Here is a 17,200-nt window from a genome sequence, read left to right on the forward strand (position 1 = left end):
TTCGAATTTCAATTAAAATTAATTTGAATAGAATAAAATAGAATATAACCGTCTTCCGAAATTTATATTTCAAATAGAATAAATTTGAATAAAATAGAACAGAAAAAAAAAACAATAGAATAGAATAGAACTGTCTTCCAAAATTTGAATTTAGAATAGAATAAACTCGATTGCCGATTTGAATTTTCAGAATTCGGTCAATTTGAATTAAATTCGATTGAATTCAAAAAGTCTAATCCAAAAAAAACAAATAAACTAATTCTGAAAATGAATTTAACTAAACAAAATTATTTAAATAACAAATCGAAATGAAACACATTTTTTTTTTCCCCATTTTTCTGCACATGTCTGCCCTATGGTGGGTTGTCGGGGGGATTGGGAACAGAAGTAAGGGGAATTCTCACCAATTTTCTTTCACAGACAATGCAACGTTTTCTCAAAAAAATATGATTTTATTCTAAATTTATGTTGAATAAAAAAGTCAAGTTTTTGGGGACCTCACAGTTCCCCCTTCATCAGGGTCTTATAGATGTTGATGAGGACTTAAATAGTGAATGAGTACTGAGAAGGGGACTTGGCCACATTGAGAGTAACCTACTACTACTTGGTTGCCCACCACTACAGTCGTGACAAAATCAAATATGTCATTTCTGTTTTAAGGTCCACCACTCCATATATACAGACCGTGACAGACCCAACCAGGACAGGAGCTTTTGGAGGGGACCCAAGCGGGGGAGGCAGGCGGTCCGTCACACGGACAATAGTAGGATTGATCGGGTTCCTATTGCTGACTGTTTAGCCATTGGGGAAAGTTCCTATTACTTTCTTTGTTGGCAAACCTCGGGGGGGCAGAAAATGTGAAGAAATACACCCAAAAGGGACACCTTGAGCAATGGGAACCACCTTGAGAAATGGGAACCTCCTTCAGCAATGGGAACCACCTTGAGAAATGGGAACCACCTTGAGAAATGGGAACCACCTTGAGCAATGGGAACCACCTTGAGAAATGGGAACCTCCTTCAGCAATGTGAACCACCTTGAGCAATGGGAACCATCTTGAGAAATGGGAACCACCTTGAGCAATGGGAACCATCTTGAGAAATGGGAACCACCTTGAGCAATGGGAACCATCTTGAGAAATGGGAACCACCTTGAGCAATGGGAACCACCTTAAGCTGTTTCCACATTGGGTAGCTTTCCCTATAGTAGACATGTGCGATTCGTTCCATTCTGAATCGAAGTTCAGACAAATTTTTTCATTATTCGGAGATTCGGATGTATCTGAAAATTGAAACAAATTGAAGCAAATTTGAAATAATGAAACAAAATTGTGTCCGAAAATCCAAATCGAATTCAAAAACTAGAAAATAGAGGAATAAAATTGAAAAAGCAAATGAATAGAATAAAACCGTCTTCCAAAATTCGAATTTCAATTAAAATAAATTTGAATAGAATACAACCGTCTTCCGAAATTTTTATTTCAAATAGAATAAATACAGTCGTGACAAAATCAAATACGTCATTTCTGTTTTAAGGTCCACCACTCCATATATACAGACCGTGACAGACCCAACCAGGACAGGAGCTTTTGGAGGGGACCCAAGCGGGGGAGGCAGGCGGTCCGTCACACGGACAATAGTAGGATTGATCGGGTTCCTATTGCTGACTGTTTAGCCATTGGGGAAAGTTCCTATTACTTTCTTTGTTGGCAAACCTCGGGGGGGCAGAAAATGTGAAGAAATACACCCAAAAGGGACACCTTGAGCAATGGGAACCACCTTGAGAAATGGGAACCTCCTTCAGCAATGGGAACCACCTTGAGAAATGGGAACCACCTTGAGAAATGGGAACCACCTTGAGCAATGGGAACCACCTTGAGAAATGGGAACCTCCTTCAGCAATGTGAACCACCTTGAGCAATGGGAACCATCTTGAGAAATGGGAACCACCTTGAGCAATGGGAACCATCTTGAGAAATGGGAACCACCTTGAGCAATGGGAACCATCTTGAGAAATGGGAACCACCTTGAGCAATGGGAACCACCTTAAGCTGTTTCCACATTGGGTAGCTTTCCCTATAGTAGACATGTGCGATTCGTTCCATTCTGAATCGAAGTTCAGACAAATTTTTTCATTATTCGGAGATTCGGATGTATCTGAAAATTGAAACAAATTGAAGCAAATTTGAAATAATGAAACAAAATTGTGTCCGAAAATCCAAATCGAATTCAAAAACTAGAAAATAGAGGAATAAAATTGAAAAAGCAAATGAATAGAATAAAACCGTCTTCCAAAATTCGAATTTCAATTAAAATAAATTTGAATAGAATACAACCGTCTTCCGAAATTTTTATTTCAAATAGAATAAATACAGTCGTGACAAAATCAAATACGTCATTTCTGTTTTAAGGTCCACCACTCCATATATACAGACCGTGACAGACCCAACCAGGACAGGAGCTTTTGGAGGGGACCCAAGCGGGGGAGGCAGGCGGTCCGTCACACGGACAATAGTAGGATTGATCGGGTTCCTATTGCTGACTGTTTAGCCATTGGGGAAAGTTCCTATTACTTTCTTTGCTGGCAAACCTCGGGGGGGGGGGGGGGCAGAAAATGTGAAGAAATACACCCAAAAGGGACACCTTGAGCAATGGGAACCATCTTGAGAAATGGGAACCACCTTGAGCAATGGGAACCACCTAGAGCAATGGGAACCATCTTGAGCAATGGGAACCATCTTGAGAAATGGGAACCACCTTGAGCAATGGGAACCTCCTTCAGCAATGGGAACCACCTTGAGCAATGGGAACCTCCTTCAGCAATGGGAACCACCTTGAGCAATGGGAGGCTTGGGTCTAAGCATCTACCTCTATACAGAACTTAGAAACAGATGAGCTCTAGTTCTACTTACTATTTTAGATGCAGTTTGGTTCTAGTAGGCCATCTTTATTTTGTAAGTGACAATACCACTATAAATCCTAAACCAATGTTGTCCTCTATGTATTTCAGGTCAGATTTCAAAGCCGTTTATGGCGAACGGACACTGTTGCTCTGAAAATTGCATGAAGGCCAAAAGACCGAACTTTCTTCATCTCGGCATGCCCATCATAGAACATTCTGCAAACTGTGAAGACGACCAAGTTGTTCCTTCCTTTAAAAAACTCTCAATGAATGGTGGTTCCGGTTCGGAAAGGACCCCTCCTCTGACGCCTGTTAAAAGTGGACCACCACCATTTTACACCATTCCTTCTAGTGATCGGAGCTCGAGGCCTCTTCCGCCACTTCCAATTTCCGAGGACAGTTCTTTGGACGAGGCCGATAGCGAGGTGGAGTTCCTCACCAGTTCTGATACAGACTTGCTTATACAAGATGGAAGACCTTTGGCATTTAAGTACGGGGTTCCAAGCAGGAGAAGTTTCCGAGGATGTGGACAGATCAACTATGCATACTTTGAATCTACATCTGCCACCAAACCAGCAGATGACAGCGCGCCATGCCAGCACCATGGACGGGTACAGAACATAAAACCTCAGAAACCAGAGCAAAACCCCCGGAGGCTACGAAGGTCTCATTCGGGACCAGCTGGATCATATAACAAGCCTATAATTCGGGTACACACAAATAGGACTTCCCCTAATTCAGACGAAGACAAACCTGTAGTACCGCCAAGGATCCCGATACCTCCTAGGCCTGTAAAGCCGGATTACAGAAGGTGGTCCGCCGAAGTTTCTTCGAATACGTACAGCGATGAGGATCGACCTCCCAAGGTGCCACCCAGGGAACCTCTTTCCAGGAGCAACTCTCGAACCCCAAGTCCTAAGAGTCTTCCTTCATACCTCAACGGCGTCATGCCCCCGACGCAGAGCTTTGCACCTGACCCCGCCTATGTCAGCACTAAAACTTTTCAAAGACAGTACAGTGAAGGATCTGCCAACAAGATCCCTTGCATCCTACCCATTATAGAAAACGGAAAGAAGGTTAGTTCGACGCATTATTACCTTTTACCAGAGAAGCCGCCATACTTTGGCCAGTACGAGAAATATTTTACAGAGTCTAAGGACGCTGGCTCTGAACCTAAAGTGCCATCATGGTCGAGTGACAGCGGCTCGGCTTCGTCGTCCCCAAAGGCCGAGGCGAAGGCTAAACTGGACATGAACTACGCCAAGCAGAAGCACCTCTCGGATGTGGTCTCTCCGTGTGTAGGTGAATAGGTCATTATCCAGATGCAAGATGTTACGCTAAATGTCAGGACTTGGTTGGCTTCGAGGCGACGCAAAGAGGGGGGAAAATAAAGAACTGAATGCTCATTAAAAAAAACAAAAAACGGAATATATGTTCTTAACATTTTAAGTGACCCTTCCCAGTTTCTATGAAGCAAAAAAAAAAAAAAAAGGAAAGAGATGTGGAGCCCATGGTGTGTCTCCTTATTATAATGTGAGAGGTACTCCTCATTCTGTTGATAGGATTGCAGGGCGAGCGCCGCCGCACCGCCATTGTTGAACTATTCCTTACAGAATAAGTGCCGTTACAAGGTGAACGAGTTGCAGGTGTTTGCGTACTGATGATTGGACGGAGAGCTTGTGTTAGGAAGAATTGTGCAGTATTTGTACATCCTGTTTGGGTTGTTTTTTTTTTTTTTCTTGGCTTGTCCTCTGTGTCTGCTCTTTATTCCTTCAATCTGTCTCACTTGTCTTGTACTCGTCAAGCTGCTAGCAATCAGTTTTACAAGATTAAAAAAAGCATGACAGATTCCTGTTTTTCTGGTTCTAGAGGATACTGATAAGCACAAACCAGCGGAATGTCCTGGACTTTCAGGACTGGAAGTGATTTAAACCAAGAAAAGTGTACCTGTTGGCTGTACATCATGGGGGCGTTCCTTATGGGTGGGCGGGGCCAGTGCTTTTCACCGCTTTGAAAATAAATCGGTCATTGCATGTTCGATGTTCCCTTGGACCTTTTTTTTTTGCCAGGTTTTTGAAGTAGACCTGTCCAATGAACAGTGGAGGTAGTGCATGCCATTGAAGGAGCTGTTTTTCTTTCCCCTGTCCTGACATGGACCAGCCATAGACATGAGATGGCAACTGGAGCTGCTGAAAGGTCTTTCCATAAACATGCACTACTGTTTGGCCAGACCGGCCTATTTATACAGTAATTCAGTGTTGGCCTCAGGGGCCTAACTATAGGGGGTGCAGCAATCGCGACCGCAACTGGGCCCTGTGATGCAGGGGGCCCATGCAGCCCCCTCTACATATGGCCGGCAGCAGCATAGGCAGCTAGCACACACTATTACATACCCCCTCCATATCCCCCTTGGGACAGGGACCCCTTCTCACGTGGGGACAGGGACCCCCACCTCCCCTGGGGACAGGGACCCCTTCTCACGTGGGGACAGGGACCCCCATCTCCCCTGGGGACAGGGACCCCTTCTCACGTGGGGACAGGGACCCCCATCTCCCCTGGGGACAGGGACCCCTTCTCACATGGGGACAGGGACCCCCACCTCCCCTGGGGACAGGGACCCCTTCTCACGTGGGGACAGGGACCCCCACCTCCCCTGGGGACAGGGACCCCCATCTCCCCTGGGGACAGGGACCCCTTCTCACGTGGGGACAGGGACCCCCATCTCCCCTGGGGACAGGGACCCCTTCTCACATGGGGACAGGGACCCCCACCTCCCCTGGGGACAGGGACCCCTTCTCACGTGGGGACAGGGACCCCCACCTCCCCTGGGGACAGGGACCCCCATCTCCCCTGGGGACAGGGACACCTTCTCACATGGGAACAGGGACCACCCACCTCCCCTGGGGACAGGGACCCCTTCTCACGTGGGGACCCTCACCTCCCCTGGGGACAGGGACCCCTTCTCACGTGGGGACAGGGACCCCCACCTCCCCTGGGGACAGGGACCCCTTCTCATGTGGGGACAGGGACCCCCACCTCCCCTGGGGACAGGGACCCCTTCTCACGTGGGGACAGGGACCCCTTCTCACCTAACTTCATCTGCCCTGGAGAAAAGGACCTCATCTCTTCTGGGGACGGGGACCCAATCCTGCCTAGGGACAGACCCCCCAAGGGGCACCTAAAAATGTAAAAAAAAAAAAACTACTGATACCAGTGGTGGAACTACAGGGCTCACAAAGGTCATACCTGTGACCACACCCTGGAGTTCCACCGCCGGACTCGGAGGGAAGGGCCCTAGCTGGGGTTCAGGGGGGTCCTTCATGGTTTCCTGCATCGGGGGGCCCTGAAGGTTCTGGTTACCCCACTGGTTGGCCTTATACCAAACAGCCAACATGCAGAGACGTCGTCTTCAGATAATCCTTTTTCCTCCCCATTTTCTGGTCAGGGGGCCACAATTGGCGAGTCCACACGTTGGGTGGAGGGTGGGGGATCAGATGGCGGTCATCTCATATCTATGGGTAGAGTTGGGTTTTTTGTGAATATGCAGCTTATCGATGTTCAAATAGCCAGTGATGTCACCACTTCCCATGGATTTCATTGGCCAACATATGTCATTAATAACCTTTCTGCCTCCATATTGTGCAGACAACAGATGAACACTTCCATACATTCGTCCAAAGAAAAGGGGCGATGATCCTGGTTGGTGATGCCGGTTTTTCCACTGTGAAGTTTTCCTTCTAGATTGCCAGTACTCTGTCTTCCTTCTCTGTGACCTTCTCGTTTTCTAGCATGTTCTAAACATATCTGAAACACAAGCTGGTCTTGTTTATTTAGTATTTTTTTATGTCTTTTTAAGCTTTGAAAACACAATGACAAGCCTTGGTTGGGCGTCATGGTTGAAAGAACCCCCGAAAGGGCCTTGCCGATGTTATCTTTAGCAACCGGCGGATTTTTTCTCTCTGAATTTCCAGTCTGTTCGAGAAACACGAGGAAAGGGGAGGAGCCGCTTGAAAGTTTTTCTCTGAGTTGACTATAGCGCATTGGTGTCCTCGTGTACGGAAGGGGGGGACGCCGGTTGCTAAGAGAAACACAGACGGTCATTTCAATGTTCTTCCAACCGTGAAAGGCCCTCCATGGCCCGAGACGTGGCTTCTTCTCTCAGAAAGTGGCCTGAAGACTTTCTGGGCGAATGTGTCATGGAGTTGGATTGCTTGCCAAGGTCATTAATGGAGTTGGTGTATGTGCCGGGGTCTATAGTATGTATGTATTGTATGTATACTTTGTGTGTGGCTACATGTACGCATTTTATTGAGGACTCTACTTTTTTTGTCTTTTTTTTTTTTTTTTTTTTTTTACGTGATTACGATAGACCATTTACAGTTTTAGGGACAGAGCTTTGTTTTGGTTGTGTTTTTTTTTTTTTTTTAAAGATTAGGATATTATATTAATATTAGTAGTCTAATGCCATTCCTCACAATAAAACTCTTTAATTAGGATGGAATATTCTTGGGAGGGGGTGGGGGGCTGACAAATGCAATGGGTATTTTTCTAGAAGGATCTGCTTGGCCTCTTCCATAGACATCAATGACCTACCAATGGGGCACAAAGGACTTTTTTTAATTTATTATAGTCGTATGGCTTGTCCTGGTATCAATTACTTGGCGAGGTAGTCACCCCAACATTTTCAATAAGAATGAGACTTTGGGGTTGATTTACGGAGGGCAAAAAGGATGTTCACTTTCATAAGGAAAATGCACTTTGCAAAGGAATTTTCCCCTAGCTCCTCTGACTTCCGTCATCCAAACTCACGTAGGCAAGAAAGAAAAAAAAAAATTTCCTTGCACAAGATTGGGGAATTCTTTGCAAAGTGAATGTATTCACTAAAACTCCCAGACAGCCTATTCGCCTCATTGTCTGTTGGGTTTCTAAGAAAAATCCTGGGGCTTTTTTTTATAAAGCAATGCTTGTAACAGACAGACCTCATAAAAATGTTGTTTAAAATATATATATATATAATTTTTTTTTTTTATTATTATTAATTAATTAATTTAATTATATATATATATATATATATATATATATATATATATATATATATATATATATATTATATATATATATATATATATATATATATATATATATATATATATATATATATATATATATATATATATAAATTACAATTTTATATATATATATATATATATATATATAAAAATTATAATTATATATATATATATATATATATATTAAATTAATTAATTAAAAATAAATTGTAATATATATATATATATATATATATATATATATATAAAATTACAATTATATATATATATATATATATATATATATATATATATATATATATATATATATATATTAAATTAATTAATTAAAAATAAATTGATATATATATATATATATATATATATATATATATATATATATATATATATATAAAAATTAAATAATTTTAATTATATATATATATATATATATATATATATATTTTACAATTTATTTTTAATTAATTAATTAATTAATTATATATATATATATATATATATATATAATTACAATTATATATATATTAAAAAAAAATAATATATATATATAATTACAATTATATATATACATATACAGTATATATATAAAAAAAAATTCAACAATCTGATTCATTTTTCCTACCCTAAGGCAATCAAACAATCTGGCACAAAATATATACATTTCCACATTGCTTCATTGTTTTGATGGCATCTGGCATAGGCGCATGTGTATCTTGTTTGCAGACATGCTATTTTATACTTGGCAAAACTACCGCAAAGCACTGTAGGACTGAACTGCTGGCCATAAATTCCAGTCATTGTTTCCTTATGGTGGCCTAAACCAATATGTCTCCAATTTACTATGCAACGCATTGGAGTTGACTAAAACTGGAAAGTGGAAAACCTGGTGACGCTCTGCATAAAAACTAAGAATCGAGATTGCGATTCTTCCCCCCCCCCCCTCCTTGCGATTTTAGCAAAGGATTTTACAGATTCTATGCTCAAGCTGACAGCTGTCAAAAAAAAAAAAAAAAAAAAAACAGGCAGTCTGCCAAGTTTCACAACATTCCTCAGCCCTGAGCTCACTATAAACATTGTAACGTTTTGTCCTTTAGATCAAATGAGGGGAAAAAAAAGACTAAGAGCCGGTTCACACAGCGGGCGATGCGAGGCGACACGACTCGCCTCGCCTCGCTCTCGCAAGTCGCCCCCGTTCTGTACAATGGAACCGTTCTGAGAGGAGCGACTCGAGTCGCTCCGACTCAGAAAAAAGGTTCCTGTACTACTTTTGGGCGACCTCGGGGCGACTTGCATTGACTTCTATACAGAAGTAGGTCGCGGCGAGGCAAGTCGGAGTCGCCTCGCCTCGCCTGCAGTGTGAACCGGCCCTAAAAGACTTAAAGACTAAACCTTTTTCTGACACTTGTTGGTTTCAAGTTAAAATCATTATTTAATTTTTTTTTTTTTTTTTTGCTAGAAAATTATTTGGAACCAACCAAACATTATATTTGTATTTTTTTTTTTTTTTAGCAGAGACCCTAGAGAATAAAATGGTGGTTGTTGCAATATTTTATGTCACACTGTATTTGCAAAGCGGTATTTCAAATGCAGTTTAAAAAAAAAAAAAAAAAATTACACTTTAATTAATTTTAAAAAAAAACAGTGAGCCCAATATTTTCTTATAATGTGAAAGATGATGTCACGCTGCGAGAATCGTGATCTTTATTCTAAGCAAAAAAAAATAATCGTGATCCTCATTTTTTCCCAGAATCGTGCAGCTCTAAAATTGCAGCCAAAATTGGCCCTAGTATATGAATGGGGACCTTGGATTGTGGGCTCCTTGAGGGTAGGGACTGATGTAAGTGTGCAATGTACAGGGATAGGGACAATTGTAGACACTCACTCTGGTTGAACTGGATGGACTGGTGTCTTTATTCAACCTTACCAACTATGTAACTATAATAGAAACCAATCAGCTTCCAGGTTTTATTGGCAAAGCCTAATTTATTGGCTGCCATGACCAGATTTTGCACTCTCCAGTTCTGGTAAATCAACCCCCATTATGTACTGTGACTTAATTTGCGCACCCCAACACATCATCACAGCAACCACCAATGCCCCCCCCCTCCCCCCCCCCTAATGAATCCCAATGCTGTGCGCTGGGTCAGGCCTTGCGTTATAATGTATTGTCCTAATGCAGCACGTGGTATGAATGGGCCCTTGGAGCTCTTGGGAGGTTGACCAGCCAAGATGTCCACCGCATAGGAGGAGGCAGCAGCACGACGCAAAAGTTACCGTTCTCAAAAATAAAATGTCATTTTTTTTATTTAAATGTATGCTATGCATCTATTGAAGTGAGGGGAAATGTATGTATAAGCCATCCACAGTGCCAAAGCCACGGGCCACAAAAAGCCAATTCACTTCCATTTTGAAGTTTCCCCCAAAAAAATAAAAAAAGACCCCAAAAATCTTTCTTCATTTTTTTTTTTTTGTTGGCCCTTCACTGATATCTGACCTTCAGAAGTTCAGAGTCTGAACGGGAACCAAGTTTTGGTTTGATGGCGATGTCAGAATTTTCATATCTTGAATGTTTGATGCGAGTGATGACGTGCGTGATGATGTGAAGGGGGCCGAAATCATATTATTATTTTTTTTATTTTTATTTAAAGAAGATCCGTTCCTCTATTCAGCCACTGAAACAAGTCATGAGAATGAGGCCAGACCAATCAGAATGGAGGACTGGCGTTGGTTTGATTATTGGTGCATTGGCAGCCCATGTACATGAACTGGCTGCAATAATAGACCTCAACACTTACCCCGGGGAGTCAATTTCCCCCCGGGGGGGGGGGTAGCTTGTTTCTGCTTCTGAATGATTAGGAATCATTCTCATGAGTTTGACTTTTGGTTGGTGCCCATTTTTGGCAGGAATTAGAGGCAGCGGTCGGACAAACGACTGTTCTACGGAGAATCATTGGTTGGCCGCCCCTTTGTATCTGTGTATGCTGTGCCGATTGGAAGTGGCAAACTCGTTCTCTTCCCTTTCTGTCTTCTCGTAGGCTGCTTTTCTTCTTCTTTTTTTATGTAGACTCTTTGGGAAGACGTTGAGATGTTCTGAGCAGTTTTCCATCTCAGTCTTTCAGGGATTGGGCATGCTCTGTAGCCACCTCCCTCTTTGCCGGAGAGCGGGCGCTCCTCCCCGGCCTCCGCAATACAATATGGCCTCCCCCTTTGCTGGAGAGCGGGAGCTCCTCCCCGGCCTCCGCAATACAATATGGCCTCCCTGCTGTAGTAGGTTATGACGGGAGAGGATTAGGTGCTGCTGATAACACAGAGACTCTGCTGTGTTCTGTCTCTTCATAATCCAGTGATACAAATGCTGTTTACAGTTTTGAAACTGATATATATATGGTATATGATTTAACTATTTAAGTTACTTTTTATTTTTTATTTTAATACAGACTAAATGAAGGTAAATAGCGTAAAATGCACTGATATTCCGGCATATGTACAGTATTTGACAAAGAATGATTCTGTTCATTTTGTTGTTATTTTTGGATAATACTGAGTGTTATCATGTCTTTTAAAATTAATAAAACTATAATATACTTATTTATGACACCGTGTATGGCGTCTGATTTCTTGAAAAATGTAGAAAAATTATTATAAATGCAGAAAAATACAAATTAAATGAAGAAAAATTGTATATTTATATATATATATATATATGTATATCCAGTATCTGACAAAAGTAAGTACACCCCATCACTCACATTGTTGTAAATCTTTTCTTCTCTCTTTTCATGTGACAACACTGAAGAAATGGAATAAATGGTGGTAACTCTGGTCCCCAGCCAGGGAAATACCAAAACAAAAAGAGCAGACGCCCCCCCCCCCTTCCCCCCCTTCTTTATGATCCCTTTATATATGTATCCACTTCTATGTTTGTATTTCCTGAGGAAGTTGGAAAAGCGAAATACGTCACCGCCTCTACTAGCCATTGATTTTGTATATGATTTTCTGTCTAAATTAACTTTTCAATAAATGTATAAAATCATTTTTATATTGCTGTCTTACTACATTTGTATCCTTGTTGTTGTGCACCGTAATAGTCCGTCTGCTCTTTTTGTTTTGCTCTTTCTCTGGCGGGGGGACCAGAATTACCGCTATTTATTCCATATAATTTGGATGATGGTGCGTCAGATTTATTCAGTTTAATTCATATTATTTTGAGGCCATCATTACTAAAACTGAAGAAATGACACTTGCCTACAATGTAAAGTAGTGAGTGTACAGCTTGTATAACAGTGTAAATTTCCTGTCCCCTCAAAATAACTCAACACACAGCCATTAATGTCTAAACCGCTGGCAACAAAAGTCAGGACACCCCTAAGTGAAAATCTCCAAATTGGGCTCAATTAGCCATTTTCCCTCCCCCGGTGTCATGTGACTCGTTAGTGTTACAAGGTCTCAGGTGTGAATGGGGAGCAGGTGTGTTAAATTTGGTGTTATCGCTCTCACTCTCTCATACTGGTCACTGGAAGTACAACATGGCACCTCATGGCAAAGAACTCTCTGAGGATCTGAAGAATTGTTGCTCTACATAAAGATGGCCTAGGCTATAAGAAGATTGCCAAGACCCTGAAACTGAGCTGCAGCACGGTGGCCAAGACCATACAGTGGTATAACAGGACAGGTTCCCCTCAGAACAGGCCTCGCCATGGTCCACCAAAGAAGTTGAGGTCACGTGATCAGCGTCATATCCAGAGGTTGTCTTTGGGAAATAGAGGTATGAGTGCTGCCAGCATTGCTGCAGAGGTTGTAGGGGTGGGGGGAGGGGTCAGCCTGTCAGTGCTCAGACCATACGCCACACGCTGCATCAAATTGGTCTGCATGGCTGTCCTCCCAGAAGGAAGCCTCTTCTAAAGATGATGCATAAGAAAGACCACAAACAGTTTGCTGAAGACAAGCAGACTAAGGAGATGGATTACTGGAACCATGTCCTGTGGTCTGATGAGACCAAGATAAAGGTATTTGGTGTCAGATGGTGACAGGCGTGTGTGGGGGCAACCAGGTGAGGAGGACAAAGACAAGTGTGTCTTGTCTACAGTCAGGCATGGTGGTGGGGGTGTCATGGTCTGGGGCTGCATGAGTGCTGCCGGCACTGGGGGGCTACAGATCATTGAGGGGACCATGAATGCCAACATGTACTGTGACATACTGAAGCAGAGCATGATCCCCTCCCTTCAGAGACTGGACCGCAGGGCAGTATTCCAACATGATAACCACCCCAAACACACCTCCAACACCACCACTGCCTTGCTAAAGAAGCTGAGGGTAAAGGTGATGGACTGGCCAAGCATGTCTCCAGACCTAAACCCTATTGGTCATCTGTGGGGGATCCTCAGAGGGAAGGTGGAGGAGGGGAAGGTCTCCAACATCCACCAGCTCTGTGATGTCATCATGGGGGAGGGGACGAGGACTCCAGTGGTGACCTGTGAAGCTCTGCTGACCTCCATGCCCAAGAGGGTGAAGGCAGTGCTGGAAAATAATGGCGGCCACACAAAATATTGACACTTTGGGCCCAATCTGGAGATTTTCACTTAGGGGGTGTACTGACTTTTGTTGCCAGCGGTTTAGATATTAATGGCTGTGTGTTGAGTTATTTTGAGGGGACAGGAAATTTACACTGTTATACAAGCTGTACACTCACTACTTTACATTGTAGACAAGTGTCATTTCTTCAGTGTTGTCACATGAAAAGAGAGGAAAAATGTCACTGAGGGGTGTACTTACTTTTGTCAGATCCTGTATAATATTCAACCTGTCATGATATTTCTTAGATGCCTGGCTGTCATGCTGACCCTCTTCTCTACAGAGAGTGACTGTCCCAGAAGAAATCTACAGAATACAATGACGAGTCTATATCCGCATAGTTGTGTTACATTAGGAAGGACAATATGACAGCCAGGAAACTAGCATTGCCGGAAGGCCGGGCAGTCATATTTCCCCCCATGACTGATTTCCTTTTCACAATCACCTGATTTGTCAGTATGTCCTCTGTCACCTGTAGACACTTCCTGTGAGTAAGTCCAATAAAATCTCCTGGAGGGATTCAGGGGTGGGGGAGGAGATGAGTGTTTTGTGTCACACATTTCTTATCTGAGTTTCATTCTGAATGAACTTTCAGGACCTTTACTAACGCATTTCTGCCTTATTTTATTGCTTGATTGACAAAAATGATGTGTGACAGTTACTGAAAATTCTCAGGGATATTTGCAGTTAGTGGAACGGCAGCCCAACACCGCAACCAACTATAATGCGTGACATTTTGTTCTTAATTTTGTTCATGTTTTTTTTTCCCCATCGTTTTTTAATTTAATTTAATTTTATGTATGTTTTCTTTTCATTGTTTATTATTTTTTTCCCATCTTTTTTTTTTTCATTTTATTTTATTTATTTATTTATTTATTTATTGCATGCCTTTTTTTCATTCATTGTTTTGTTGCTTATATTTTTATTTTTATTCATAGTTTTTTTTTCATAATTTTTTATTTTTTTCCCATCATTTCTCTTTTCTTTTTTTTTTTGCCTTGCTTTTTTTTTATTCATTGTTTTGTTGCTTATATATAAATATATATATTTTCATCTTTTTTGTCCATTGTTTTTTTTTCATTTTATTTTATTTTATTTTTGCATGGCTTTTTTTTCATTCATTCATTTCATTGTTTATGGGTTTTTTTTTTCATTTGTTTATTTTTTCTATTCTTTTTTTTATTTTATTTAATTTATTTATTTGCATGCCTTTTTTTCATTCATTGTTTTGTTGCTTATATTTTTTTTTTCATAGTTTTTTTTTCATTATTTTAATTTTTTCCCATCGTTTCTCATTTTATTAAATTTTTTTTGCCTGGCTTTTTTTTTATTCATTGTTTTGTTGCTTATATATATATTCATTTTTTTCCCCATCGTTTTTTCATTTTTTTTATTTATTTAATTTTTTTGCATGCCTTTTTTTTCATTCATTGTTTTGTTACTTATATGTTTTTTTTTTTTTTTTTTTCATTTGTTTATTTTTTCCATTCTTTTTTTCTCTCATGGAATCTTTTTTCATGTTTTTTTTGTTTTTTTTTTCATTAATGGTGATGCATTGGCAGTCCATTCACAGATGAGGTCGCCCTGAGTTACCGCCCTGCGGCAGATCTCTGAAGCGTCGGCACTGACAATGATTTTCAGGTGACACATTCATTGTTCCGGGTGATGACAGGTGAAATCTGTCTCCTGGGAAGGCTACTTCACCTGGCATGGAAGCCCCTGGCACCACTTTACTAGAAGAGAGCAGCAATAAGAAATCTAAGAAACGTGCCCCTCCCCCCAGCCGGTGCAGAATATGGTTATTATTACACGGGATGTATATAGGACTAGAACACTTCCCATAGGTCACTTGTACAGTGGGTGGGGGCGGGCCGATTCCTTCACATCTCTGGATTGGATGCTGGGAAGGAGGTGTCGGATCTCTTTCATTCTATTGGTTATAAAACATTTTAGGAAAGATTATTGATAGAACTTGTATCTCCCCTCCCCCCACCTTTCCTATTGGTACAGGCGAATCTCCTCGCAGCGTTTTATGACGTTTATTTACATGATCTGCATCTGACAATCGCACTCCTCAGATACGAAGGGCGATCGCTCTGCCATGACAATTATACACTTCGGGGTGTGGATGGGTGGAGGACAACGTGCTCGGCCCTCCCAGGATGGTGCAATGGATGAGTGTAATACCCCCCCTCCCCCGCCGCACAGGGGGCGCCGCAACCAAACAATGGGGGCAACTTAGAGGGGAACTTCACCTCTTCACCAAAAATGAAAAAACAAACTCCCGAAATCTCGGAGATCTGTGCAGAGACTTCCTGTGATGAAGACCGATCACTGCTCTCCTCTCTCCTTGTGCGGGGGGACAGGTCTTGTCACCGCCCCCTTCCTGTAGTTTTCTGTAGTGGGCGGAGCCTGCTGGGCCCCTCCCTCAACTCTGCTCTCTCTCCTTCTGCAGGAGGACTTGTATTGTCTCCGCCCCCTCCTGTAGTTTTCTGTAGTGGGTGGAGCCAGCTGGCCCCTCCCCCAACTCTGCTCTCTCTCCTTCTGCAGGGTGACGGGTCTTGTCTCCGCACCCTTCTGTCGGTTTCTGTAGTGGGTGGAGCCTGCTGAGCCCCTCCCACAGCTCTGCTCTTCCTCCTTGTGCAGGGGGACTCGACTTGTCTCCGCCCCCTCCTGTAGTTTTCTGTGGTGGGTGGAGCCTGCTGGCCCCTCCCACAGCTCTGCTCTCCCTCCTTGTGCAGGGGGACTCGACTTGTCTCCACCCCCCCTCCTCTAGTTTTCTGTAGTGGGTGGAGCCTGCTGGCCCCTCCTCCAACTCTGCTCTCTCTCCTTTTGCAGGTGGACTGCTCTGGTCTCCGCCCCCTCCTGTAGTTTTCTGTGGTGGGAGGAGCCTGCTGGCCCCTCCCACAGCTCTGCTCTCCCTCCTTCTGCTGGAGGACTGGTATTGTCTCCGCCCCCTCCTGTAGTTTTCTATAGTGGGTGGAGGCTGCTGGCCCCTCCCCCAACTCTGCTCTCTCTCCTTCTGCAGGGCGACCGGCCTTGTCTCCGCCCCATCTGTAGTGGGTGGAGCCTTCTGAGCCCCTCCCACAGCTCTGCTCTCCCTCCTTCTGCAGGTGGACTGGTCTTGTCTCCACCCCCTCCTGTAGTTTTGTGTGGTGGGTGGAGTTTGCACAGCTCTGCTCTGTGCACAGGCTCTGTACAGCCCAGTGATGATGTCACGGACACTTTTACACGGTAATATCTGGGTTTGTAAAGACATTTGGTGCTCACAGAGTGGATTTCCTCCCTTTGTGTCTATTAAGGAAATAAATGAAAGTTTTGTGCCCGGAGTTCAGCTTTAAATCTTTAAATGAAAACCCCCCGCCCCCATCCCACCCCCGCTGCACCCCACCCCACCCCCACCATGTTCCCAGATTTGCATCTCTCGGCGGTCGGTGTCTCTGATTTGTTCTCAGGAATCTGCCAGTAAATGGTGGCGGGAATTGTTCGGACGGCACAAGGGGGCATTAGAAGAGCTCTTAGACATTGATACCAAAGGCTCCGCCCAGTGCTGATCAGGGAACCAATGATCCAGGATGTGAAGTCATGTGACCACGGCCGGGGGAGGGGATCCGGGAAAACGCACCGCTCTGTCCGATTTTTATGTCATTTTTCTGTGT

General features: G+C 42.9%; 1 protein-coding gene across 2 annotated transcripts in view; it reads left to right on the forward strand.

The window, feature by feature from the left end:
* Window positions 1–7,889, forward strand: part of ERRFI1 (ERBB receptor feedback inhibitor 1) — a 52,244-nt gene extending 44,355 nt beyond the window's left edge. For both annotated transcript variants that reach the window (XM_077458370.1, XM_077458371.1), the window contains exon 4: window positions 3,010–7,889. In XM_077458370.1, the coding sequence (XP_077314496.1) occupies window positions 3,010–4,211 (1,202 nt within the window). In that variant the 3' untranslated portion in view covers window positions 4,212–7,889. The remainder of the gene's footprint in view (window positions 1–3,009) is intronic.
* The last annotated feature ends 9,311 nt before the right edge of the window (window positions 7,890–17,200 follow it).

This window comes from Lithobates pipiens, unplaced genomic scaffold (assembly GCF_037356315.1).
Source record: "Lithobates pipiens isolate NorthernLeopardFrog02 unplaced genomic scaffold, aLitPip1_a1.2 Scaffold_27, whole genome shotgun sequence".
Lineage (NCBI taxonomy): Eukaryota > Metazoa > Chordata > Amphibia > Anura > Ranidae > Lithobates > Lithobates pipiens.